Raw genomic sequence first — 26,244 nt, 5'->3', positions numbered from 1 at the left:
ACCGAGTACAGTGATTGAAAATATCAGCCCAGCTTCAGTTTGAATACTGCCATGAACACTACTTGCCAGTAGATGGCAGTAGAGACTTGCCAAAACAAAGTTCCAGATAATCTGTGTCTGCTGCTACTCTGCTACGTTTAAGCTTCGTTGAATTTAATAAACACAAACACAATAATGTCTATAAACCCAGAGAATATATTCACAAGAGTTTTAGGCACTAGAGTTTAATGCTGTTATCTGTGGAGCCTGATAAGAGTGTCTCAAATGCATTTTTCATGTCGTGAACGTACTGAGATGATCCTAGACCCATAATGCATCTGGACACAGCATGTCCACACTAAAACCTTAAAAATTAGCGCATTACTTTAAAACTAAAACATATATCTGATATTTTCACTTCATAAAACTTCAGATGTGACGTTAATTTAAATAACTTGTTCGAAATTAGTTTGGTTAAAATTTGAACCATAAGTTAAAAATTTATGCCTCTGGATGACTTGGGTGATATTGCCGTCGTATCAGTATGGGGTTAAAATTAATTAATTAATTTATTTATTTTGACCAGTTCTCCTTTGCCTGCATAGGATAGAGCGGTTTCTTCTAGAAGTAGCTCTCCTTTTTTTTGCAGAGGGTAGAACTACACATCTGCTACAAAACATTTAACAGGTAGGTGCTCAACTGATTTTAAATTTTATAAGACTTTATAGCTGTTCAGCTTTGTTTACCGCGTTAACGGTCTAAAAATTATCGGACAAAAATTTATCGGAAGATAATTAGTCCGATAATGGTTTTCAAAGTTATCTGAAAAGATAATCCGATAATGAAAACATTATCTTCAATAATTATCGGTTATCGGATTATCGGAACTGTGCCCACCACTGGGCCTGACGCACTGAAGAAAAAAAAAACTTGATGCATGTCAGTCCATCCTGTAAAACTTTATTTTCCAGATGATCGCTGAAGAAATGCTGTAGGTGTTGATCTGAAATTTATATGTTGGGTCTGGGTTGCATAGAGGAAGACTCCTATTGAAATTCAGACCCATCACTCAACAAAGATGGCTGCCATGGCAGCTATTTAAAATTTGATTTCTGGATTGTAACTAAAGAACTGCTAGAAGAACTGGTCTGAAATTTCTGTGGTAGGTCTTTGATGGATTGAGGAAGACACCTACTGAACACCAGGGACATCGATGCACCACCACGATGGGTGCATTTCATAATCCATTCATTAACTCATGCCGTGTCCCAATTCAGTGGCTGCATGTTTCTAAGGCTGCTTACTTCATAAGTGGTGTGACTAGGCTGTCCCATTTCAAAGGCTGCTTGGAATGGGGTCAACGTTTGCGGCCTTCTTTTCGCAGAAAATGAAGCGTACATACAGCTGTATCCTTCATGGCCCAAATTATTCCATGAGTCATATTGTGCGATGCCCCCCTCCTCCATGACAAAATGGTTGGTAAATTTTTCAAATCGACAAAAGGACACTTTTAGGCTCTGTATGTACAATTGTAAATAAGTAATATTCATAAGTCAAGTACTGACAAAAATGACTAAACTTTGGGTGACGCCCACTAGCTCCTCCTGTGCAGCTGTCTAGACTGCTTAGACTGTTAACAGTTAAAAAGTTACAAGCAGTTACAAAAAAAAAGAAAAGAAAAAGTGCATGATATTGCGAAGTCCATCTTAAGGCCATGTCGGCAGAGTCCAAGATTAGTCCCATATCCTTTCCACTGGCAGTGGTACTTCTGGCTGTCGATGTGGAATGCGGTGGGTGGAATCATCCATCCATCATGTGGCACTGGTCACACCTCAACCACTCACCCAGCCACAAGGCACACAGGTTCTCCAGTCTCAGCAACGATACCTCAGACAAAGAATCAATCAAGCAGAATTAGCAGCACCTAGGGCAGGGGTAGGCAACCTGTTCCAGAAAGAGCCATGAGGGTGCAGGTTTTCCTTGCAGCCACTGACTCCACCAGGTGATTTTACTGATTAATGTCACTTTGAGCAGATGGAATCAGTTAATCAGTGAAATCACCTGGTGGAGTCAGTGGCTGCAAAGAAAACCTGCACCCTCATGGCTCTTTCTGGAACAGGTTGCCTACCCCTGACCTAGGGCATTAGTTTCACCGAGCAATAAATCAGCAGAGAAGTAAAAAGAATACTAATGTGGTAACCGGCAGCTAACCTGTAGCTTCAATAACAAACCCCAAATTTTTGATGTAATGAGCCTGGGACCTGCTCCATATTTAATAACACAGTTTAAGAGGAGAGGAAAAATAATTCCACACTATACACATATGTTAGCCATATGAAAGAGAAAACACATGAGTCTTTAATTTAGTTTGTCTTTAATCTGGACAGGAGTCTTTAATCCTGCTAATTTCTTTTTTAAATTTATTATACACAGTAATCCTACATCCTGAGCTCTGGCTGGTACATAGGGTTTAATTAGGGTGGCTAGGTAGGAAGGTGCGAGTCTGTGAATAATTTTATAAGTTAACAATAAAACCTTAAAATCAGACTTCAGAGACAGGAAGCCAATGAAGCGAGGCCAAGATCGCGGTAATGTGGGGTAAGGTGGTTTCTGCTTCTGGTCATTGTTCTGACAGCAGTGTTTTGAACTAGTTGGAGACCTTTAATGCTGGACTGCAATAAGCCAGAGAACTGGACATTGCAATAGTCCATTCTAGAAAAAAACAAATGCTTGACTCAGAGTCTCTGCGTTAGCCGTAGACAGGATGGGATGAACCCTCGCTATATTATGAAGATGGAAGAAAGCAGTCCTAGTGATTTCTGTAATGTGTAAGTCAGCGGACTTCGTAGGATCGAAAATCACCCTGAAGTTCCTCAGTTTATCACTGTGTATAACACACGACACTAGGCTTATTGTTAGCTGTTCAGATTGATGTCTACGTCATGCAGAACCATTATTTCAGTCTTGTCTGAATTTAAAAGCAAGAAATTACTTGACATCTATCTTTTCACTGAAGCAAGGCAGTCCTCTGAAGTCTTAATGTGCATGTTATTACCTGCATTTATCGGTATGTACAGCTGAGTGTCATCAGCATAAGAGCAAGAAGTAATTCCATAGCTTTGCAATATCTGCCCTAGGGGTGCTATATAAAGGGAGAAGAGCAGGGGGTGTAACAAAGACCCTCATGGGGCCCCGTATTTCATTGGGACAAGATCTAGCACTGTGTTATTGTGCAAACACATTAAGAGTGACAAATTAAGTAGGATTTCAACCACGCAAAGACATTTCCAGTAATCACAAAGTAGTTTTCATGGCTATTCAGTAATATTTCATGGCACACTGTGTCAAATGCAGCACTGAGTTCTAACAATAACACATCCATAGTGGTTGCTGTAAAACTTCCTTTTCAAGAATTTTAGAGCAAAATGATAGGTTCACTGTTGTCCTATAGTTTTTCAATACACCAGAGTCAAGCTTAGATTGCTTAAGAATTAGTTTATTCATCATGGATTTGAAACATTTGGCAGCCTGCTTGAAGTTATCCAAAAGGCACCTGAAGGACTCTCAGACCATGAGAAACAAAAGTCTCTGTTCTGATGAGACAAAGATTGAACTCTTTTTTGTGAATGCCAGGTGTCATGTTTGGAGGAAACCAGGCACCATCCCTATAGTGAAGCATGGTGGTGGCAGCATCATGCTGTGGGGATGTTTTTCAGCGGCAGGAGCTGGGAGACCAGTCAGGATTGAGGGAAAAATGAATGCAGCAATGTACAGAGACATCCTGCATGAAAACCTGCTCCAGAGCGCTCTTGACTTCAGACTGGGGTGAAGGTTCATCTTTCAGCAGGACAATGGCCCTAAACACACAGCCAAGATATCAAAGGAGTGGCTTCAGGACAACTCTGTGAATGTCCTTGAGTGGCCCAGCCAGAGCCCAGACCTGAATCTGACTGAACATCTCTGGAGAGATCTGAAAATGGTTGTGCACTGACGCTCCCCATCCAGTCTGATGGTGCTTGAGAGGTGCTACAAAGAGGAATGGACAAAACTCCCCAAAGATAGGTGCACCAAGCTTGTGGCATAGGGTGGTCCATAAAAATGGTCAAAAGTTTTTTTTCAAAAAACTTCAAGTCTCACCCTCTAAATTTGTTGTACCTAACATAAAAACACATCATGTACAATTTCATAAAACTCTAATAATTTTTACTGGTAGCACACAGCCCTTAAAGATTTTGCTGGCAATAACTTTGTCATATAGTATGGTCATTTCCAGATATTTCCAAATTATTTCTGTCAGTTTAATATTGATATGTCAGGACAGAAATTATGGCAATACATTGGAAAATCAAATCTTTTCATATCCCATAAAATAGTTAACACTAAAACATGAATTGTGAGATGCAGTTTTTCTCGTACATGTATCATGCTCCTACAATACCTACATACTGGGGTAGCGAAGATTTTGTAACAAACAAACATTGCATTTTCATTTTATTGATGAAATACTGTTTCATTATTGATAAATTTAAATAAGTCTATGCTTTATATATTTCCACATATATTTTGATCTAGCTCCAAACAATAATATTCTTTATGCCTTGTGGTACTTAATATTCAAAAATGTATGAATCAGCACAAGAACCAATTATACAGCTGTGTAACAGAAGAGAACATCCTTTACATGATAATGATATTTAAGTTGCTTGCATCATGACCAAGACTTGCTGCCGTTTCAGTCAGAATATAGGTGGCACTTCTGTCTGTTGTTTTGGTCCTATCCAATGCTGCTGCAAGTCCTGGTGTTACAACAGCTTTAATTTTACTGGCTTTTTGTGGCACTGGCCTAACAAATTCTTCATCTGGACTTTCTGTATTCTCTTCACTCTGGCTGGAGACAGTGTCAGGTAGTGAGACATTAGATGGTCCAGGCTCCTCCAGTTTCTCTTTGTATTTTGCTTCTGCAGCTTTCCTTTTTTCTGCTCTTTGTTCTTTGGCAGTTTGTATTTTATCTATGCCTGTCATGCATCCCCTTCTACCTTTCTCTCGCTGAGCAAGTAGGAACTGTCTGTCATCTTCAAACTTTATCATTGTTAGGACATCCTGATGTGCCATGTCAAACAAGTCCTCCAAAGATTCACAAAACACTGTTTCATCTTTCTTCTGCTTGTCTGTATTGCGATTCTTGGTCTTTTTCAATGTTTTCCATTTTCTGAACACCTTTTCTAACTTTGTGATCAGATGCTGCTTTGCCCTCAGTGGGATTCTAGCTCTCTCCCAAAAAGGAATTGCCATGTCTATAGAGGTCACAGCAGCATCATGGACAGTTTTCTTCAAATCAGTGTGTTTGAAGAAAAATACCTTGAGTATTTGCCCATTTGAGGGCAATTTGTTTCCCTTTATTTCAGTCGGTGAAACCAATAAGGTATACAAATGTTCTACTTCTAGTAGCTGACATGTTTTACTGAAGTTTCCAGTTAATGGTTAAGCATGTTAAGTCAGCAAGTGTCTCTTTTTACATTTATCTCATGTTAGATTCACCATCACCAAAGATCTGAAAGAAAAGAAGCTGTGAATTGAAGCAAAATTTTCAGCTTGTAGCCTAAAATAACATTTTTGAAAGTATGTTGTTTGTGAGAAATATTTAAACCCAGGTATAGTTTTAAATTGAATATAAAATTATACTTTAGTTACACTCAGGTGGTTAACTTCTGTCCTCTTTATAAGTGATGTGATTAGATACTGGATAATGGATAACCTATTGCACGGGCACTCGGGCAGCGATAATTGATATATTTACAACCTTCAAGCTATGATGTGCTACCTCTAAATATTAATGTATGACAAAAATATTTGGCAGGCTTTCTTTTTTCCCAAAGCATCATAAAATGAAGGGGTGAGAGTAATGAATTTCCAACTTAAATTTTTTTGAACCACCCTATTGTGGCATCATATTCAAGAAGACTTGAGGCTGTAATTGCTGCCAAATGTGCATCAACAAAGTATTGAGCAAAGGATGTGAATACTTATGTACATGTGATTGCTTAGTTTTTTATTTGTTAAAAATTTGCAAAAAAAGCTCAAAAAAAAAAACAAAACTTATTTCACGTTGTCATTATGGGGTGTTCTGAGTGGAAAAATGAATTTACTCTATTTTGGAATAAGGCTGCAGCATAACAAAATGTGGAAAAAGTGAAGCGCTGTGAATACTTCCTGGATGCACTGTATCTTTTCTGTCTGGTGCGTTTGTGTGTTTTGTTTTTTGGGCTGTGTGCTCTATGTCGATGTTCACTCTGCACGACGTGCTGCATGTGCCAAAGCAGAGCAGGTGTTCCAAACACCTCATACAAACACAAAACACACGTGTCCCATCTCACTGATTTAGCATGCAATGTGTTACATTTTTAAATCTGCACACTAAAGCTGATGCACAGTGCTGGAATGCAGAGTTTATGTGCTGAACACGATCACATGATTTACAGATACGGTCGTCGTAATGTGCATGAACAGTTTGATGGAGCAATTCTGGGTAAATACAACTCAAATGTGAAAGACAAATATCTGCATTTGCCAGGATGATTGTCTCCCAAATGCCTTTTTAAAGCACCTCCAACTGCAGAAAAAAACCTCCTTTTCCTTGACAGTCCTGATGTGTGTATTTGCAGGGGAATGACATGAACTGAGATCATTTCTATGGATCACCGGAATCTTTACTAACACATCAATCAAAAAGGGCACATTTGAATAGGACAGATATCACTGAGAAGCTCTGGTAATAATTACTTTACTCCACCTTTCCATGCTCTCCGAGTAAGGCGTAAGATGAAGAGTATCACTTGCATGGTGAGAGAGCATCACCTACGACAGTTTAGCCATGTGGCCGTTTTCTCTGGGCATGATCCAGCATGCACGTGCTTCAGTGTTGAGGACTCCACCAGCTGAAGAAGGCCAAGTTAACGCCCACGTTGCACCTGGTTGCAGCAGATCAGAATCAGAATCGTATTTATTGGCAAGTAAGTTCTCACATACAAGGAATTTGATCTGGTGTCATTGGTGCATAAACAACTATCAAAAGAAAAGGAAAAAATACTTCTGTAAGAAGTAAAGGAGTCAAATAGGCAAAACTGTTCACTGTCAAATAAATATAACATAGTGGAATGGGGCTGTGCAAAGGCATGCAGATGTACAGTACCTTTCAGTACAGGGATGATCAATTTGTACTTTGTGGGAGTGGGGGTGGGAGTCTTTAGTCCTGATGGACATCTGCCAGAGGGGAGGCTGATAAAAACTTTGTGTCCTGGGTGACACAAACTTCCTTGCTCACTTCGGGGCCATGGAGGTGTGCAGGTCCTGTAGAGATAGCAGATTGCAGTCGATCACCTTCTCCGGTGCTGATACGCTGCAGTCGGGTCCTGTCCTTAGCAGTGGCAGCAATGTACCAGACAGTGATGGAGGAAGAGATGATGGACTCAGTGATGGCAGTGTAGATAGATAGACAGATGGTCACTTTCAAGAAGTGGGGATAGATTGGTTGTCTTCCTGGGTTGTTGCCATCCAGGAGCCAAAGCAGTTCTGTGGTGTAGTGAATGCACTGACATGTGGCCCTGGTCCATGCTCCCAGATCTGGCCTACATTATTCACGTCTGACACAATCAATCGCGGGTGTATAGAGTCCTGCTGAAAGCATTATTAATTCCTTGTTGATTGACTTTGTGATGATCAAAGCTCTGCACTGTAAACTTTCACCTCTTCTTTTGTTTTCATTAAACAAGTATTAGTAATAATAATAATTCTGTGTGGAAGCATGACTACGCATTGAGCAGATGAAATCGTGTTTTTCCTCACTGATGGTGCAAAGTGTTTCGCCGTCTCACATCAGGCTGAAGTGGTTTTGCAAACTTCAATTACCAAGGCAACCAACCCATTGCCACCTTAGGTGTTAGAAAAGTTGCTGCCCTGCTAACAACCCCTCTTCCTGTCCTCCTTCTTCCTCCTTCCTGCAGGAACTGAGATCCTGGGAGGAGGAGCTGGCTCGAGCTGCTGAGGAGCAGAGGGAGCAGGAGCAGCACCTGAGGAGGAGAGAGCAGGAGTTGGCGGAGAGGGAGATCGACATTGTAGAGAGAGAGCTGAACATCATCATACACCAGATGTACCAGGAGAAACCCAGCGTGAAGAAGCGAAAAGGCCACTTCAAGAAGAGTCGGTTGCTGAAGCTGGGCAGAGATGGCAACTGCATCAGCCTGCCATCTGGTGGGCGCAAAGCAGAACTGCATTCATTATGTTCACTGGTTTCATTCCATGTTCCACGTTTACCAAAAATTCGAGTGCCTGATTAATTCTGCATGAAAAACAAATCAAGTGTTTATTGTGGTAAGGACATTTTCTCGCCTTGCAGGCTTTGAGCATAAGATCACAGTGCAGGCGTCACCCAGCGTGGACAAGAGGAAGAACCAGGGGAGCGAGAACACCACGCCGCCTGCCAGCCCGGGGGTCATACCCCGTCTGAGAGCCATACGATGTGAGTGCCAACACCTGATGGTACCGCATATGACTATTCGGTGTGTGCGGGTCTGCGAGTGTACACAGCACTTTTATGTGTTTAGGAAGCCATTTATCGCTGTTTTCCAGTGACGCCGAGTGATGGCAGTAAGACGTGGGGCCGCAGCGCTGTGTGTAAGAAGGAAGACCTGTCGACCAATAAGAAGAAAGGTCGCACCTGGGGACCGAGCTCCACCCACCAAAAAGAGAGAATGGGCGGGGAGGAAAAGTGAGTGTGTCAACAGCTGCTTCGTTTTGGAGAATTTTAGAAATGGTTAAAGGGATATGATGACTACAATTAGGGAATAACCCTGTTGTGTCTGATAATTTGCAGACGTTAATGTTGGATTTTACAGTCGCAAATGTTTGACTGTAATTCAGCATTAATGTCCGCAAATCATCAGACACAAGGGCATTATTCCCATTCTAATCCAATTCCAACATTTGCACGGTTTATTTTTCTGTAAGTAATTCGGTCGGCGGATGGTTGTGAAAGGGTGTGGTCGGCTCGTCAAAGCTTACAGCTGCAGCATCGTCTTAATGCCAAACTGTAAATTCTGTGAGCAGACCCACAGATTTCTCCATCTCGTCAGCTGCTTTGTGTTAAATCCACCGTAAATCCATCAATCACTCCAGTTAAATCCATTAAATCCACGCAGTTCGGCATCATCCTCACTGCACTAGTTTCTGTCGCCTTCAGGTGACAGTGCAATTATTTACATCTCTGTAGCAGCACGCACGATCAGGGCACAGACTAATATATTAAATGTGAAACATTTTTAATATTTTGCCACCGTTTATGCGATATTTTATGGTCTGAAATCGCACACAACGAACCAAACAGATTTGCGGAAAAAAAAATGTAATTGGATTAGAATTCAGACTAAACCAGAACTGTGTTCATAACCTCGTTGGAGACAATAAGGTCAAATGGATAAGAAAGTCATCTTTCTATGAACAGGTGTTGCTTATGACACAAAGACATAATCTGTTAATTTTTTTCCAGACGGAAAATAAAAACATATAATTCGCAATAGACTGTTATTGGCATTTATTTTTTCACTACTGGAGTTGATTTTGTTTTGTGCTTTGATTCCTGGGAAAGCCCTGTATAGATAGTTATTATAGTTAATTATTATTATTAATGATGAATGTGTGATTTTTTTTTTTTCTTTCACTGTCACTGGTAAGTATGTATGTGTGTGCATATATATATATACAGTAGTGTTCAGAATAATAGTAGTGCTATGTGACTAAAAAGATTAATCCAGGTTTTGAGTATATTTCTTATTGTTACATGGGAAACAAGGTACCAGTAGATTCAGTAGATTCTCACAAATCCAACAAGACCAAGCATTCATGATATGCACACTCTTAAGGCTATGAAATTTGGCTATTAGTAAAAAAAAAAAAAGTAGAAAAGGGGGTGTTCACAATAATAGTAGTGTGGCATTCGGTCAGTGAGTTCGTCAATTTTGTGGAACAAACAGGTGTGAATCAGGTGTCCCCTATGTAAGGATGAAGCCAGCACCTGTTGAACATGCTTTTCTCTTTGAAAGCCTGAGGAAAATGGGATGTTCAAGACATTGTTCAGAAGAACAGCGTAGTTTGATTAAAAAGTTGATTGGAGAGGGGAAAACTCGTAGCTTAAAGCAGATAACCCGTAAGTTGGAGAGGAAATGGCGTCTCACTAATTTAGAAGATCTTCACTTAGCCTGGAAAAAGAGTCTGTTGCTCTATAAAAAAGCCCTCCGTACAGCTAGGACATCTTTCTACTCATCACTAATTGAAGAAAATAAGAACAACCCCAGGTTTCTTTTCAGCACTGTAGCCAGGCTGACAAAGAGTCAGAGCTCTATTGAGCTGAGTATTCCATTAACTTTAACCAGTAATGACTTCATGACTTTCTTTGCTAACAAAATTTTAACTATTAGAGAAAAAATTACTCATAACCATCCCAAAGACGTATCGTTATCTTTGGCTGCTTTCAGTGATGCCGGTATTTGGTTAGACTCTTTCTCTCCGATTGTTCTGTCTGAGTTATTTTCATTAGTTACTTCATCCAAACCATCAACATGTTTATTAGACCCCATTCCTACCAGGCTGCTCAAGGAAGTCCTACCATTATTTAATGCTTCGATCTTGGATATGATCAATCTATCTTTGTTAGTTGGCTATGTACCACAGGCTTTTAAGGTGGCAGTAATTAAACCATTACTTAAAAAGCCATCACTTGACCCAGCTATCTTAGCTAATTATAGACCAATCTCCAACCTTCCTTTTCTCTCAAAAATTCTTGAAAGGGTAGTTGTAAAACAGCTAACTGATCATCTGCAGAGGAATGGTCTATTTGAAGAGTTTCAGTCAGGTTTTAGAATTCATCATAGTACAGAAACAGCATTAGTGAAGGTTACAAATGATCTTCTTATGGCCTCGGACAGTGGACTCATCTCTGTGCTTGTTCTGTTAGACCTCAGTGCTGCTTTTGATACTGTTGACCATAAAATTTTATTACAGAGATTAGAGCATGCCATAGGTATTAAAGGCATTGCGCTGCGGTGGTTTGAATCATATTTGTCTAATAGATTACAATGTGTTTATGTAAATGGGGAATCTTCTTCACAGACTAAAGTTAATTATGGAGTTCCACAAGGTTCTGTGCTAGGACCAATTTTATTCACTTTATATATGCTTCCCTTAGGCAGTATTATTAGACGGTATTGCTTAAATTTTCATTGTTACGCAGATGATACCCAGCTTTATCTATCCATGAAGCCAGAGGACACACACCAATTAGCTAAACTGCAGGATTGTCTTACAGACATAAAGACATGGATGACCTCTAATTTCCTGTTTTTAAACTCAGATAAAACTGAAGTTATTGTACTTGGCCCCACAAATCTTAGAAACATGGTGTCTAACCAGATCCTTACTCTGGATGGCATTACCCTGACCTCTAGTAATACTGTGAGAAATCTTGGAGTCATTTTTGATCAGGATATGTCATTCAAAGCGCATATTAAACAAATATGTAGGACTGCTTTTTTGCATTTACGCAATATCTCTAAAATCAGAAAGGTCTTGTCTCAGAGTGATGCTGAAAAACTAATTCATGCATTTATTTCCTCTAGGCTGGACTATTGTAATTCATTATTATCAGGTTGTCCTAAAAGTTCCCTAAAAAGCCTTCAGTTAATTCAAAATGCTGCAGCTAGAGTACTGACGGGGACTAGAAGGAGAGAGCATATCTCACCCATATCGGCCTCTCTTCATTGGCTTCCTGTTAATTCTAGAATAGAATTTAACATTCTTCTTCTTACTTATAAGGTTTTGAATAATCAGGTCCCATCTTATCTTAGGGACCTCGTAGTACCATATCACCCCAATAGAGCGCTTCGCTCTCAGACTGCAGGCTTACTTGTAGTTCCTAGGGTTTGTAAGAGTAGAATGGGAGGCAGAGCCTTCAGCTTTCAGGCTCCTCTCCTGTGGAACCAGCTCCCAATTCAGATCAGGGAGACAGACACCCTCTCTACTTTTAAGATTAGGCTTAAAACTTTCCTTTTTGCTAAAGCTTATAGTTAGGGCTGGATCAGGTGACCCTGAACCATCCCTTAGTTATGCTGCTATAGACGTAGACTGCTGGGGGGTTCCCATGATGCACTGTTTCTTTCTCTTTTTGCTCTGTATGCACCACTCTGCATTTAATCATTAGTGATCGATCTCTGCTCCCCTCCACAGCATGTCTTTTTCCTGGTTCTCTCCCTCAGCCCCAACCAGTCCCAGCAGAAGACTGCCCCTCCCTGAGCCTGGTTCTGCTGGAGGTTTCTTCCTGTTAAAAGGGAGTTTTTCCTTCCCACTGTAGCCAAGTGCTTGCTCACAGGGGGTCGTTTTGACCGTTGGGGTTTTACATAATTATTGTATGGCCTTGCCTTACAATATAAAGCGCCTTGGGGCAACTGTTTGTTGTGATTTGGCGCTATATAAAAAAATTGATTGATTGATTGATTGAAAACTTATATACGCAGGTGCAAAAAGTATAGGCTGTTCATCTACAGTGATCTCCAATGCTTTAAAATGGGAGGAGGAGCTCGGAGTTGAGCCGCTGCTCCTCCACGTCGAAAGGAGTCCGTTGAGGTGGCTCAGGCATCTTTTCCGGATGCCCCCTGGACGCCTCGCTGGAAAGGTGTTCCGGGCACGTCCCATTGGGAGGAGGCCCTGGGGAAGACCCAGGATATACTGGATGGACTACATCTCTCGGCTGGCTTGGGAACGCCTTGGGGTTCCCCCAGAGGAGCTGGGGGAGGTGTGTGTGGATCAGGAGGTCTGGGCAGCTTTGCTTGAGCTGCTGCCCCCGCGACCTGACTCCGGATAAAGCGGAAGAAAATGGATGGATGGATGGATGCTTTAAAATGGACAAAACAACCAGAGACGCGTGGAAGAAAACAGAAAACAACCATCAAAATGGATAGAAGAATAACCAGAATGGCAAAGGCTCACCCATTGATCAGCTCCAGGATGATCAAAGATAGTCTGGAGTTACCTGTAAGTGCTGTGACAGTTAGAAGACACCTGTGTGAAGCTAATTTATTTGCAAAAATCCCCCGCAAAGTCCCTCTGTTAAATAAAAGACATGTGCAGAAGAGGTTACAATTTGCCAAAGAACACATCAACTGGCCTAAAGAGAAATGGAGGAATATTTTGTGGATTGATGAGAGTAAAATTGTTCTTTTTGGGTCCAAGGGCCACAGACAGTTTGTGAGACGAACCCCAAACTCTGAATTCAAGCCACAGTTCACAGTGAAGACAGTGAAGCATGGTGGTGCAAGCATCATGATATGGGCATGTTTCTCCTACTATGGTGTTGGGCCTATATATCGCATACCAGGTATCATGGATCAGTTTGGATATCTCAAAGTACTTGAAGAGGTCATGTTGCCTTATGCTGAAGAGGACATGCCCTTGAAATGGGTGTTTCAACAAGACAATGACCCCAAGCACACTAGTAAACGAGCAAAATCTTGGTTCCAAACCAACAAAAATAATGTTTTGGAGTGGCCTGCCCAATCCCTGGACCTAAATCCAATTGAGAACTTGTGGGGTGACATCAAAAAAGCTGTTTCTGAAGCAAAACCAAGAAATGGATGTGAATGAATTGTAGAATGTTGTTAAAGAATCTTGGAGTGGAATAACAGCTGAAAGGTGCCACAAGTTGGTTGACTCCATGCCTCGCAGATGTGAAGAAATCAGGAAAAACTGCGGTTATACAACTAAATACTAGTTTAGTGATTCACAGGATTGCTAAGAAAGCAGTTTGAACATAATAGTTTTGAGTTTGTAGCGTCAACAGCAGATGCTACTATTATTGTGAACACCCCCTTTTCTACTTTTTTTTACTAATAGCCCAATTGCATAGCCTTAAAAGTGTGCATATCATGAATGCTTGGTCTTGTTGGATTTGTGAGAATCTACTGAATCTACTGGTACCTCGTTTCCCATGTAACAACAAGAAATATACTCAAAACCTGGATTAATCTTTTTAGGCACATAGCACTACTATTATTCTGAACACTACTGTATATTATACAAATAATGGATGGTAAGGAGTCCAACATAGAGAAATATTGGATGAAGAAAAGTTATATTGTTATGTTCTCCACCCCCCTCCCAAATTAAGCAAACAACAAAGAGTCAAGTAAATTAGATCAATTTATTTTGTTGTGAACAGCATATGATCAGTGATGCCGGTAACACGTTACTTAGTAACGCGTTACTCTAATCTAACCACTTTTTTTAGTAACGTGTAATCTAAGGCGTTAATCTTTCCAAATCAGTAATCAGATTAAAGTTACTTCTCCAAGTCACTGTGCGTTATTATTTTTGCATTGTGGGTTGATAGCAGCATTAAACTTGGTCCGTGGGCAGGAGGTCGGGGTTCGACTGAACTGCCCACTTTAAGCGAGCTGTGAGCTTTTCATCCACGGTTTTTTGTAGCAGCTACGACTCGTCCTCACCTCTTAAAGCACTGTGACAACAGCACACCTGCACTGAGATTTACAAAGACATTTTTATGCTTTTTTCTCCTTTATTTAGAATTCTGAGCTGAGCTGCTCCGTATCTGTTCGTTAAAAACAGCTGATCCTCCGTGACGCGTCAACAACTAACACTATTTTCCACTCAAATGCACCTAAACTCTCTGAGGACCACATGATGTGAAAACGCAATAAAACTTTCTTACCTGTAAATCTGGTCATGTTTTCTGCATAAATAAATGTTATCCATTCTTGGACATTCTTGGATTTGCTCAAATGGCAAAGCAGGGGTGAATCCAGATGGAATGGGGGCATGGGGCGGGGATGCAGCACCCCCACAACACCCCTAGATTAAAGGTCCAGTTTTGAAGCCTTTTTTACTACAACTACTAATACTATTTAAAATAATAATTTCGACAAGTAATGTTTAGAGAGAATTTAAATGTTAGAAAAATGTTAAAAGAATTTAATAGTTACATTTATAAACAATGGAGGTCAGAAATTGCAAGTTTTACCTTTACAGTGCTGTCAACAGTTAAATATGAGGTCAAGAAAGAGGTCTTTATTTTACTTTTTATAAAACAAGTATTTATTTTCATTGAAGTCAAGAAAGGGTGACTATAAAGTGAGTTTTGGCAAAACAGGTATTGTCATGTTGAGGTTGTTATCGGCAGCTGGGAAAAGTAACAAAAAAAGTAACTAGTAATCTAACTTAGTTACTTTTCCAATTGAGTAATCAGTAAAGTAACTAAGTTATTTTTCAAGGAGTAATCAGTAATTGAATTTCTTTTTCAAAGTAACTGTGGCAACACTGTATATGATTGATTCTGATGCGATGAATGCTTCTAAAACATCAGTAGCGTGCTTGTCTACCTTCTTAGTGTCTTAGCAAACCTCGCTGGCAGATGCTTTTCTGCTGTTGTTGACATGTTTGTTGCCATTTTTTCAACCAGCGTCTGTCAGCTAGTTCCTGACCTTCGTGTGCCGCGCTCTGATTGGCTAGCTGTTGGCAGTAAGCTCTAACGCTATTTGTCAGTGGGAACCGATCCAATATATCTTTTAGTCCTAGCCTTTTTGGATCCAACATAACTGTCTGGCGCCAAGCATGCCAATCTGTGATTGGCTATTGCAATCTGAGTGGAGAACATATATATACATATACATATATATATATACATATATATATACACACACACACACACAGTGGGGCCAATAAGTATTTAGTCAGCCCCTGATAATTACATCATACGCAGATTTAGTCAGCGATGCACAAGTTCTCCTACTTAAAAAGATGAGAGAGGTCTGTAATTTTCAACATAGGTACACTTCAGTTATGAGAGACAAAATGAGAGGGGAAAAAAAAAAAATCAAGGAAATCACATTGTAGGATTTTTAAAAAAAAATTTATTTGTAAATTATGGCGGAAAATAAGTATTTGGTCAATGAAAAAAGTTCAGCTCAATGATTTTTAAAATAATCTTTGTTGGCAATGACAGAGGTCAAACATTTCCTTTAAGTGTTCACCAGGTTTGCACACACTGTAGCTGGTATTTTGGCCCATTCCTCCATGCAGATCTCCTCTAGAGCAGTGATGTTTTGGGGCTGTCACTGGGCAACATGGACTTTGAACTCCCTCCACAAATTTTCTATGGGGTTGAGGTCTGGAGACTGGCTAGGCCACCCCAGGACCATGAAATGCTTTTTACGGAGCCAGTCCTTCGTTGCCCAAGTGGTGTGTTTGGTATCATTGTCATGCTGGAAGACCCAGCCATGTTGCATCTTCAATGCTCTCACTGATGGAAGGAGGTTTTGGCTTAAAATCTCATGATACATGGCCCCGTTCATTCTTCCCTTAACACGGATCAGTCGTCCTGTCCCCTTTGCAGAAAAACAGCCCCAAAGCATGTTGTTTCCACCCCCATGCTTCACAGTAGATATGGTGTTCTTGGAATGCAACTCAGCATTCTTCTTCCTCTAAACACGACGAATTGAGTTTTTACTAATAAGTTCTAATTTGGTTTCATCTCATTTTGTCTCTCATAGTTGAAGTGTACCTATAATGAAACTTACAGACCTCTCTCATCTTTCTAAGTAGGAGAACTTGCACAATCAGGGGCTGACTAAATACTTTTTGGCCCCACTGTATATATAAGAAAATCAGGACTTATTCTCCACATTATTATGGCCATGCCAATAAAGCTAATTGAATTGGATAATGTGACTTTTATAGTTCTCTGAATTTCTGTGGTTTAAATAGTGTGTGAGACATTGGGTGTAACTGATGTACCAACTATGACGTGTTAATGGAGTCACTGTTTTTTGCAGGCTGAAGTCACTGGGTGAGGGGTGCAAAGTTTGGTCGTCCAGTGCGCCAAACCTCGGCAAGTCTCCTAAACATGTACCAATGACTGCTGGCTTCTCCAGCCTCAATGAAATGGGTAAACCTTTGACTTTTCCTTTATAAATGTTATATTGTTAAAGGACCAGTTTGATGTCTGAGCCAAAAATACCGAAATCTGTTAAATTGAAAGTAGCACCACCCAGGAAGCACGTTTTTCACTTCTTCGTTTGTTCACCTTCATGGGTTTAGGAAATTGTTAGCAGTATCTTCCACCTGGTGCAGATTGTACAGCCTAGTGTCACTGTCATTTCCACGCCCCTGTCCACTAGACTGCCATACTATTTGCACTCTGGTTGCTCTAAAAATGAGGTGTGGTTGAGGCAGGAGCTGATGTGTTGATATCAGGAGTATTAAACTCCATTGCTGCATAAGACTGTATTCAGTACTTTAACATTTCCCATAATCCCTCTGCTGGCCCCCTGTGCTTCCCAGAATGCACCGTGGCACCAGCAGAGGTGCGGCGTCTCACAGCAGATATAAATATTGGCTAGTGAGGATGTGGATGATGTTGATCCAGCGAGTTCACGGGCGATTATGATGATGACACGTTCTCCCAAGTTGAGAGGGTTATCTAGAGGAGATCAAATCAAATCAATTTTATTTATATAGCGCCAAATCACAACAAACAGTTGCCCCAAGGCACTTTATATTGTAAGGCAAAAGCCATACAATAATTACAGAAAAACCCCAACGGTCAAAACGACCCCCTGTGAGCAAGCACTTGGCGACAGTGGGAAGGAAAAACTCCCTTTTAACAGGAAGAAACCTCCAGCAGAACCAGGCTCAGGGAGGGGCAGTCTTCTGCTGGGACTGGTTGGGGCTGAGGGGAGCGAATCGAGAAAAAGACATGCTGTGGAAGAGAGCAGAGATCAATCACTAATGATTAAATGCAGAGTGGTGCATACAGAGCAAAAAGAGAAAGAAACACTCAGTGCATCATGGGAACCCCCCAGCAGTCTAAGTCTATAGCAGCATAACTAAGGGATGGTTCAGGGTCACCTGATCCAGCCCTAACTATAAGCTTTAGCAAAAAGGAAAGTTTTAAGCCTAATCTTAAAAGTAGAGAGGGTGTCTGTCTCCCTGATCCGAAGTGGGAGCTGGTTCCAGAGGAGAGGAACCTGAATGCTGAAGGCTCTGCCTCCCATTCTACTCTTACAAACCCTAGGAACTACAAGTAAGCCTGTAGTCTGAGAGCGAAGCGCTCTGTTGGGGTGATATGGTACTAAGAGGTCCCTAAGATAAGATGGGACCTGATTATTCAAAACCTTATAAGTAAGAAGAAGAATTTTAAATTCTATTCTAGAATTAACAGGAAGCCAATGAAGAGAGGCCAATATGGGTGAAATATGCTCTCTCCTTCTAGTCCCCGTCAGTACTCTAGCTGCAGCATTTTGAATTAACTGAAGGCTTTTCAGGGAACTTTTAGGACAACCTGATAATAATGAATTACAATAGTCCAGCCTAGAGGAAATAAATGCATGAATTAGCTTTTCAGCATCACTCTGAGACAAGACCTTTCTAATTTTAGAGATATTGCGCAAATGCAAAAAAGCAGTCCTACACATTTGCTTAATATGCGCATTGAAGGACATATCCTGATCAAAAATGACTCCAAGATTTCTCACAGTATTACTAGAGGTCAGGGTAATGCCATCCAGAGTAAGGATCTGGTTAGACACCATGTTTCTAAGATTTGTGGGGCCAAGTACAATAACTTCAGTTGCAGATGTAGCACCTGTGATGGACTTCTGCCGTGCCCCGATTTTGTCTTGTTGTCCATACTTCATGAGGTTTGTTTACACTGTGCTCTGAACTGGAAGTCTGCTGAAACCGACCTGTCGCATGAGTCACGGACTGCAAGACGGTGCAAGATTCACCACTGCGAAACAGCAAATAAAGAGCATTCAGACGCGACTTACCTAAGTGAGTTCATGGCATGTGTACACTCTGTGCACAGTGTTGCACAATAACACATCGGACAGACAGTGAAGCTGTATTGATCATAAAATTAATGAGTAATAACTACCGGAAATGATATAATGCAATGCTAAAATACACTCGGCCATATGAACATTGTTTATTTCATTGTTAAGATCCTATTGTCTTCCGTACAATTTGTACATGTTCAATAAAGCCTCTCTGTCAATCAATCATAAACAATATTTAAGCTTAAACGGCATCTGCAGGAGCTTTTGACAAGAATGGAAGTTAGCTTTGAGTTAGCGGAGGTTAGCATGCATGCTGATGTCCGCGAAATGTCATAAATCCTTCCAGAGGTGTTATCAGGTTACATCAATCATAAACAATATTTACGTTTTAACGGCATCTGCAGGAAGGCGTCCGTGTATGTGTACATGAGCTTTTGACAAGAGTGGAAGGTAGCGTGCACGCTGGCATCCGCGAAATGCCTTGTACATCCTTCCATAGGTGTTATCGGGTTACAAAAGCAGCGTTTTCAGTTTTAGAAGTGTTTATTTCTTGCTAGCTTTTACATAATATATGACAAAGGTGTTATATAGACTAAAAATAACACACAGAACAGATAAAGAAAGCTCACATCTGCACCGAAATGCACATCTTGCAAGGTTGCGAATGTACAGTTCAAGAGCTTTTCTGGAAAAATATATATTTTAATAAGTAGGTCACAGTATATTTAGGTATTTGCATGCAAGACTCCATCTCAAAGGTCGAAACAGCTGCACTTCGGTTGGTGAACCAAATCTTACTACAGTGGATGTCACCGGTGTTAATCATAGCAGTCACTGTAGCATCCAGTGTTATATCTCTGACTGCTACAACCCCTGGCAATAATTATGGAATCACCGGCCTTGGAGGATGTTCATTCAGTTGTTTAATTTTGTAGAACAAAAGCAGATCACAGACATGACACAAAACTAAAGTCATTTCAAATGGCAACTTTCTGGCTTTAATAAACACTATAAGAAATTAGGAAAAAAATTGTGGCAGTCAGTAACGGTTACTTTTTGAGACCAAGCAGAGGGAAAAAAAATATGGACTCACTCAATTCTGAGGAATAAATTATGGAATCACCCTGTAAATTTTCATCCCCAAAACTAACACCTGCATCAAATCAGATCTGCTCGTTAGTCTGCATCTAAAAAGGAGTGATCACACCTTGGAGAGCTGTTGCACCAAGTGGACTGATATGAATCATGGCTCCAACACGAGAGATGTCAATTGAAACAAAGGAGAGGATTATCAAACTCTTAAAAGAGGGTAAATCATCACACAATGTTGCAAAAGATGTTGGTTGTTCACAGTCAGCTGTGTCTAAACTCTGGACCAAATACAAACAACATGGGAAGGTTGTTAAAGGCAAACATACTGGTAGACCAAGGAAGACAAAGCATCAAGACAGAAAACTTAAAGCAATACGTCTCAAAAATTGAAAATGCACAACAAAACAAATGAGGAACGAATGGGAGGAAACTGGAGTCAACATCTGTGACCGAACTGTAAGAAACCGCCTAAGGAAATGGGATTTACGTACAGAAAAGCTAAACGAAAGCCATCATTAACACCAAAACAGAAAAAAAAAACAAGCTTACAATGGGCTAAGGAAAAGCAATCGTGGACTGTGGATGACTGGATGAAAGTCATATTCAGCGATGAATCTCGAATCTGCATTGGGCAAGGTGATGATGCTGGAACTTTTGTTTGGTGCCGTTCCAGTGAGATTTATAAAGATGACTGCCTGAAGAGAACATGTAAATTTCCACAGTCATTGATGATATGGGGCTGCATGTCAGGTAAAGGCACTGGGGAGATGGCTGTCATTACATCATCAATAAATGCGTTTATTTTGGACACTTTTTTTATCCCATCAATTGAAAGGAGTTTGGGGATGATGAAATCATTTTTCAAGATGATAATGCATCTTGCCATAGAGTGAAAACTGTGAAAACATTCCTTGCAAAAAGACACATAGGGTCAATGTCATGGCCTGCAAATAGTTTGGATCTTAATCCAATTGAAAATCTTTGGTGGAAGTTGAAGAAAATGGTCCATGACAAGGCTCCAACCTGCAAAGCTGATCTGGCAACAGCAATCAGAGAAAGTTGGAGCCAGATTGATGAAGAGTACTGTTTGTCACTCATTAAGTCCATGCCTCAGAGACTGCAAGCTGTTATAAAAGCCAGAGGTGGTGCAACAAAATACACTAGTGATGTGTTGGAGCGTTCTTTTGTTTTTCATGATTCCTGAATTTATTCCCCAGAATTGAGTGATTCCATATTTTTTTCCTCTGCTTGGTCTCAAAAAGTAACCGTTACTGACTGCCAGAATTTTTTTCCTAATTTCTTATAGTGTTTCTTAAAGCCAGAAAGTTGCCATTTGAAATGACTTTAGTTTTGTGTCATGTCTGTGATCTGCTTTTTTTTCTACAAAATTAAACAACTGAATGAACATCCTCTGAGGCCGGTGATTCCATAATTTTTGCCAGGGTTGTAATTCCATGCGCACCAAATCTTTTCCTCTGCAGTAAACCACACACTCCTTTGGTTGTGCTCTGTGTAGCAGCGCGCCAGGTTCCACTGTGTTTTGACCGGTAATAAGGAAAACAGACGCATCGTCCGATTGGACGATTTGAGTGACCATGCCTACAACACGCCCTTTAGTAACATGGAGCGTTAAACTAGCACCCTCATTTGCACTGATATTTTCCACCTTTTAAATAGTAATGCCCACTCTGACACACCCAAATGGATCTTTACAGCTTATTTTTAGTTCCACAGTCAAGATCTGGACCTGAAAATACCATTATGGTTCTTTAAGTCAGTGATGGACGCCATAACTTCCTCTCTGCACCTTTTTCTCTCTAACAGAAGAGTGTGGTGAGTTTGAGGAATCACCAGGGTCTTTAATGCCCTCTGAGACCAGCAGCAATGGGGTCGGGGAAGACTCTGGGCCCCTGTGGGGCACTCTGGGACCCAGCGTGGTGCCTGCCATTGGGATTTCTGGTATGAACTCCTGTCAGGGGCCGGGGCTGAGCTACCAGGACTCCTTGCGTCACTGCAGCCAGAGGAAGAAGAGTGACATGCTGTTGTTGGGCTGTGCCTCTCTGCTGGCGTCTGTGGCCCTGGGACAGGATTTAGTTCAGCTGGGGAGACTGCAGGTAAGAACAGGATATTTAGAGACTTGGAAATGTTCACGTCTCCATCCCCTGACTTGTCCAAAGAAAACTGGCTGTAAAAGTTATGATTTGAATCAACAATAATACTTAGTAATTGGACAAACTGAAGTTTGTTCAATTACTTATGGCCTCTAAAATATCTATAGATATATATTACAAGTGCATATTTTATTATTTCAGCTCTGTTTGTGATGGTGTAGATGAGGAAAATTAGAAAAATTCTCACTGTCTCAATTTTGCATATAAGAGTATGTAGTGGATGGACTGTGCCTTTCTTGATGTCCAAATACTTATGGTCCTGAATGTATGCCTCCTAATAAGTAGAGTGAGATGGAGGCAGTGTCCAAATACTTATGGACTTGACTATTTAAATAATTCTGTTATTTAAAGCTATATTTACTATGGGTTCACCTTCATGGTCTTTCACATTTTATTTAAGCTTCCTTTAACTGGAACGTGACATTAATTTGACACTCGGCGCGCTATTTAGGCAAACAGTCTGTGCCAGCATGTTTTTTTCATTTGTCTTTGAGTTTTTCTTTTTATTATTATTTTATAACCTTTCCTGCAAACATAATCTCCCTTACAGCATAATAAAAGTTTAAGCATGTGGTGAAATACAATATTCATCCATGCATTCATTATTTAGTTTATTAGTTAACTCACAGAGCTTCTTCCTGCAAGTGGGTTTGCTAATAGACGATGAGTAATTGTGATGTTTCAGAGTTGGAATTTTCTGTAGGTGAGTTTTTCCTCTGCATGGTGTTACAGCACCAGCTGATTTAATTGTGTTTTAGTCTTATTGAATGCAGTGGGGCATCGCACAACTTAAAGGAGCCCGCTGACAGTTTTCAACCTAGGCTCTATTTTAGATGTTTTAGGGGGTCTTCTTTTCAGTCTGGTCAAAAATTAATTTCACAGACACATTATTCATTCAGAAAGCAAACACAGCTGCAAACTAACAGGATAACCAATGTTATTGCATGAGGCAATCAGAAACATTCAAAGTAAATCACTTCTTTTCACTATCAAACAGGCAAAAACGTCCTCAGGAGTGTCTGGTAGCACAAACAGGGTCACTGCGGAGGTAACGATGTGCACATTTACTGTTTAAGATGACCAGGCTGCGATGTACCTGACCAAAAAGCATAGCAGAGACGAGTACAAATAGTTTTCACCCATTAGCATAGCTTAGTGTCTTTTCTCTGGAGGAGATGAGATTTGTTAAATGCATGGCTTTCCTGTGTGCTGAAGTTAATCTGCGTTTCTCGATGTTTTCTGTTACTTTGATGCAATACAAAACCCATCACCTGACTGCAGAGATGAATGAAACAAATCTGATTTTTTTTTTTTTTCCCCTCGTGCAGCACAGACAGTGTGATTTGATTGTTGAGTTTAGAGGATCTGCACACCATCCCTTCAAAAAGCCTCTACACCATCTGATTACTTTTCCCCCTCTGTGTCACTTTAAAGTGGTGTTGGCGTGCAGCAGCACAGTAGTAAAAGCAGGCCCCTGAGCTTTGCACCGTCTTAATATGATCGTGTCTCATTTTTGGACACAGGTTCTGCAGGATGAGCAGGAACTCCGAGAGGAGCAGCGGAAAAAGAAGGAGGGTCTGTTCCAGAGGACAGGGCGTTTTCGCCGCAGCACGTCTCCGCCCAGCCGTAACCTCTCTCTGTCTCTCACACGGCATCATGAGTCATCGCTTTCCTGTATGGACCCTTCTCCCTCTGTCACGCTCCTCTCCTTGTCCTCCTTGTCTGATTGTAACTCCACCAAATCCCTCCTTCCTTCTGACCCGGATGACTACCCGTTGACCCCAATGACAGGGGTCAAAACACCGGTGGCTCCAGCTGCTCCTTCCCTCAATCCGCTGTTAGACCTGCGGGCAGAGAGCTTCAAGAAAGAGCCCAACCAGTCTCTCACGCCCACCCATGTGTCTGCAGCCATGGCAGTGAACAGGGGTCACAGACGCACTCCATCTGATGGAGCAATACGCCCTCGTGCTCAAACTCTGGGACATCGCAGGACACCATCGGATGGAAGCATGCCCATGCCTCCACCACCAGGAGTAGCAGATGCTGCACCAAACAAAGGTAAGGCACAAAGGAATTTGAGCGACTATACAACAGTTAGGGCCAAGTCCTACAACATGATATTTCTACCATGCAATTAGGTAATACCTGTAAAAACACTAGGATTGTCCTTTGATGCTTCATCTTATCACGTCTTCATTCTCCTTCCATCGTCTTTTATCTTTCAGGTACACAAGACACTCTGGACATTCCCCGACTGCCCAACCCCTCAACCATCTTCCCAGTTCCACATCGGCGTAAAGCCCCTGCGCCACTTATCCCCGATCCAGATCCTCTCTGTCTCATCAGTCCCTTGGAAAGACCAAAAACTTTGGAGTTTGCACCCCGGCCACGACCAATGCCAGCTCGAATGAGAGCTGACCCTTGGAAGCTAGGCTCTCTGTCGCGGACTCTGAGCTCCTCACCAGGCAGTAGCTGCGACAGTCCCCTCGGTTCAGGAGACAGTAGCGCCAGTGCAGCAAGACCAAACCTGATGGACATGGACATGGAGGGCCAGAGTTTGGACCACACTGTACCACTGTGTGGACAGCTTCAACCTACCACTCTCTGTGGACAGCAGTACTTGTAGTGAAGGCACAAAATTAACATTTCCACCTCTTTTTTTTATATATATATTAAACATTATGGCTTTCAGTTGGAATTAAGGATGACTCCTGACATCTGAGCCTGTGCACTTTTTAAAGGTTGGATGTTCAAAAACATCCAGCTTAATCTTGATGTGTAGATACGGACTGGAAGCCATCCTTCGCATGTGCCCTAAAAAGGCTTAGCGTGAAGCCCTTAAAGCCAACAGTTCCCTTATAGTGCACACTAACCTCCACTCCAGGACAATGAGGGTCCTTGAGGACTCTAAAGGTCCTTCAGGACATTGATGACCTCCAAAACAGTGAAGGTCCTACAGCACACTGAGGGTCCAACAGAACTTTAGGGGTCCTCCAGTACACATAGGGTCTTTGAGGACTTTTGTAAGTCTTGTAATGGGCACACATTATTCTCGCTGCACACTCACAGACCTACTGCAGCAGCACATCTTTTCTCTTAGGAAGCCATTGCTTCCTTGTTCACTTGCTCAGTGCCCTACGAAGGATGCATTTTCTTCACAGTTCAACAGAGCAGTGGTTCTCAAACTGGGGAATGGGTGACACTACCGGTATTTGAAACTCCCTCTGTTGGTACTTAACATCTCTCAGAAAATGTCTGCAGAAATCTCAAGAAGGATACTCAGTAGAGTGAATGCCTCCAACAAGGACCACAATACCCCATCTTGCAATGTAAAGAAAAAAAAAAAAAATTGCATTCACCCTCAGATTTAACAGTTTTTCCAAAACACACCCAATCTTTTTATTGGTTTTCATGAAAACTGGTTGTATTAACTTGCCATCTGTTGGTATTTAGTTACCTAAAATTCAGACACCTAGATCATCTGGCGTTAGTTGATTTAACCTTCTCATTCCATTTGGTAAAAATTGGGTTAATTCATTTTTGTTGGGTAATCCTGTTAAAAAAAAATGGCAGGTTAAAGCTTTACATCCTTGGTGGAGATTATTAGTGTCTGAGCCTAACAAATTATGAATACAAGCACATTTCTGTCGTATGTCTTTGTGCAGGTTGTGCGGTGGAATCTGGTCTTTTAGCTACGTCAGATATAGTTTGAGAATCACTGCATGAGGTCAAAGAAACTTTCAAACAGCATTTGAAGTATCTAAAGTCCACTTTTGACTTTGCCCAACTGTGTGCATTTCCATCCATTGACCCAATGTGTGCAGCTGCTATCCTTCATTTAACTCGTCTTTCTTCTCTCCCTTTCCAACAACACACATACTGAAACAATGTTATTTGCTGCATTTCTCCTGAGAAAGAGGTGCTGCACTATGTTTGCATCAAATCCAAGCGTCTTTGTTTTGCACACTCCTTGGTCTGCCGGTGAAGAATGATCTTCCCTTCTGAAGCACCGTACTGCATTTTGTTGTCTTCACGCCACAGCAGCCCCCCGCCCCCCCATGTGTCACCCCTGTCTGTGGAGCTCCTCGTTTTTGAATTGGCCTTCTTTC

General features: G+C 41.2%; 1 protein-coding gene across 1 annotated transcript in view; it reads left to right on the top strand.

Annotated features, from left to right (window-relative positions):
• map3k10 (mitogen-activated protein kinase kinase kinase 10) overlaps positions 1-26,015 on the top strand; it is a 109,499-nt gene extending 83,484 nt beyond the window's left edge. Inside the window, exons 5-11 of the mRNA XM_034169214.1 lie at positions 7,980-8,226; positions 8,372-8,494; positions 8,605-8,743; positions 16,869-16,981; positions 21,789-22,078; positions 23,659-24,193; positions 24,361-26,015. Of these exons, the coding sequence (XP_034025105.1) occupies positions 7,980-8,226; positions 8,372-8,494; positions 8,605-8,743; positions 16,869-16,981; positions 21,789-22,078; positions 23,659-24,193; positions 24,361-24,761 (1,848 nt within the window). The 3' untranslated portion in view covers positions 24,762-26,015. The remainder of the gene's footprint in view (positions 1-7,979; positions 8,227-8,371; positions 8,495-8,604; positions 8,744-16,868; positions 16,982-21,788; positions 22,079-23,658; positions 24,194-24,360) is intronic.
• Positions 26,016-26,244: the final 229 nt, after the last annotated feature.

This window comes from Thalassophryne amazonica, chromosome 4, assembly GCF_902500255.1.
Source record: "Thalassophryne amazonica chromosome 4, fThaAma1.1, whole genome shotgun sequence".
NCBI classification, from domain to species: domain Eukaryota; kingdom Metazoa; phylum Chordata; class Actinopteri; order Batrachoidiformes; family Batrachoididae; genus Thalassophryne; species Thalassophryne amazonica.
Note: the sequence above shows the minus strand (reverse complement) of the source record. Positions and strands in the feature narration are given on the sequence as shown.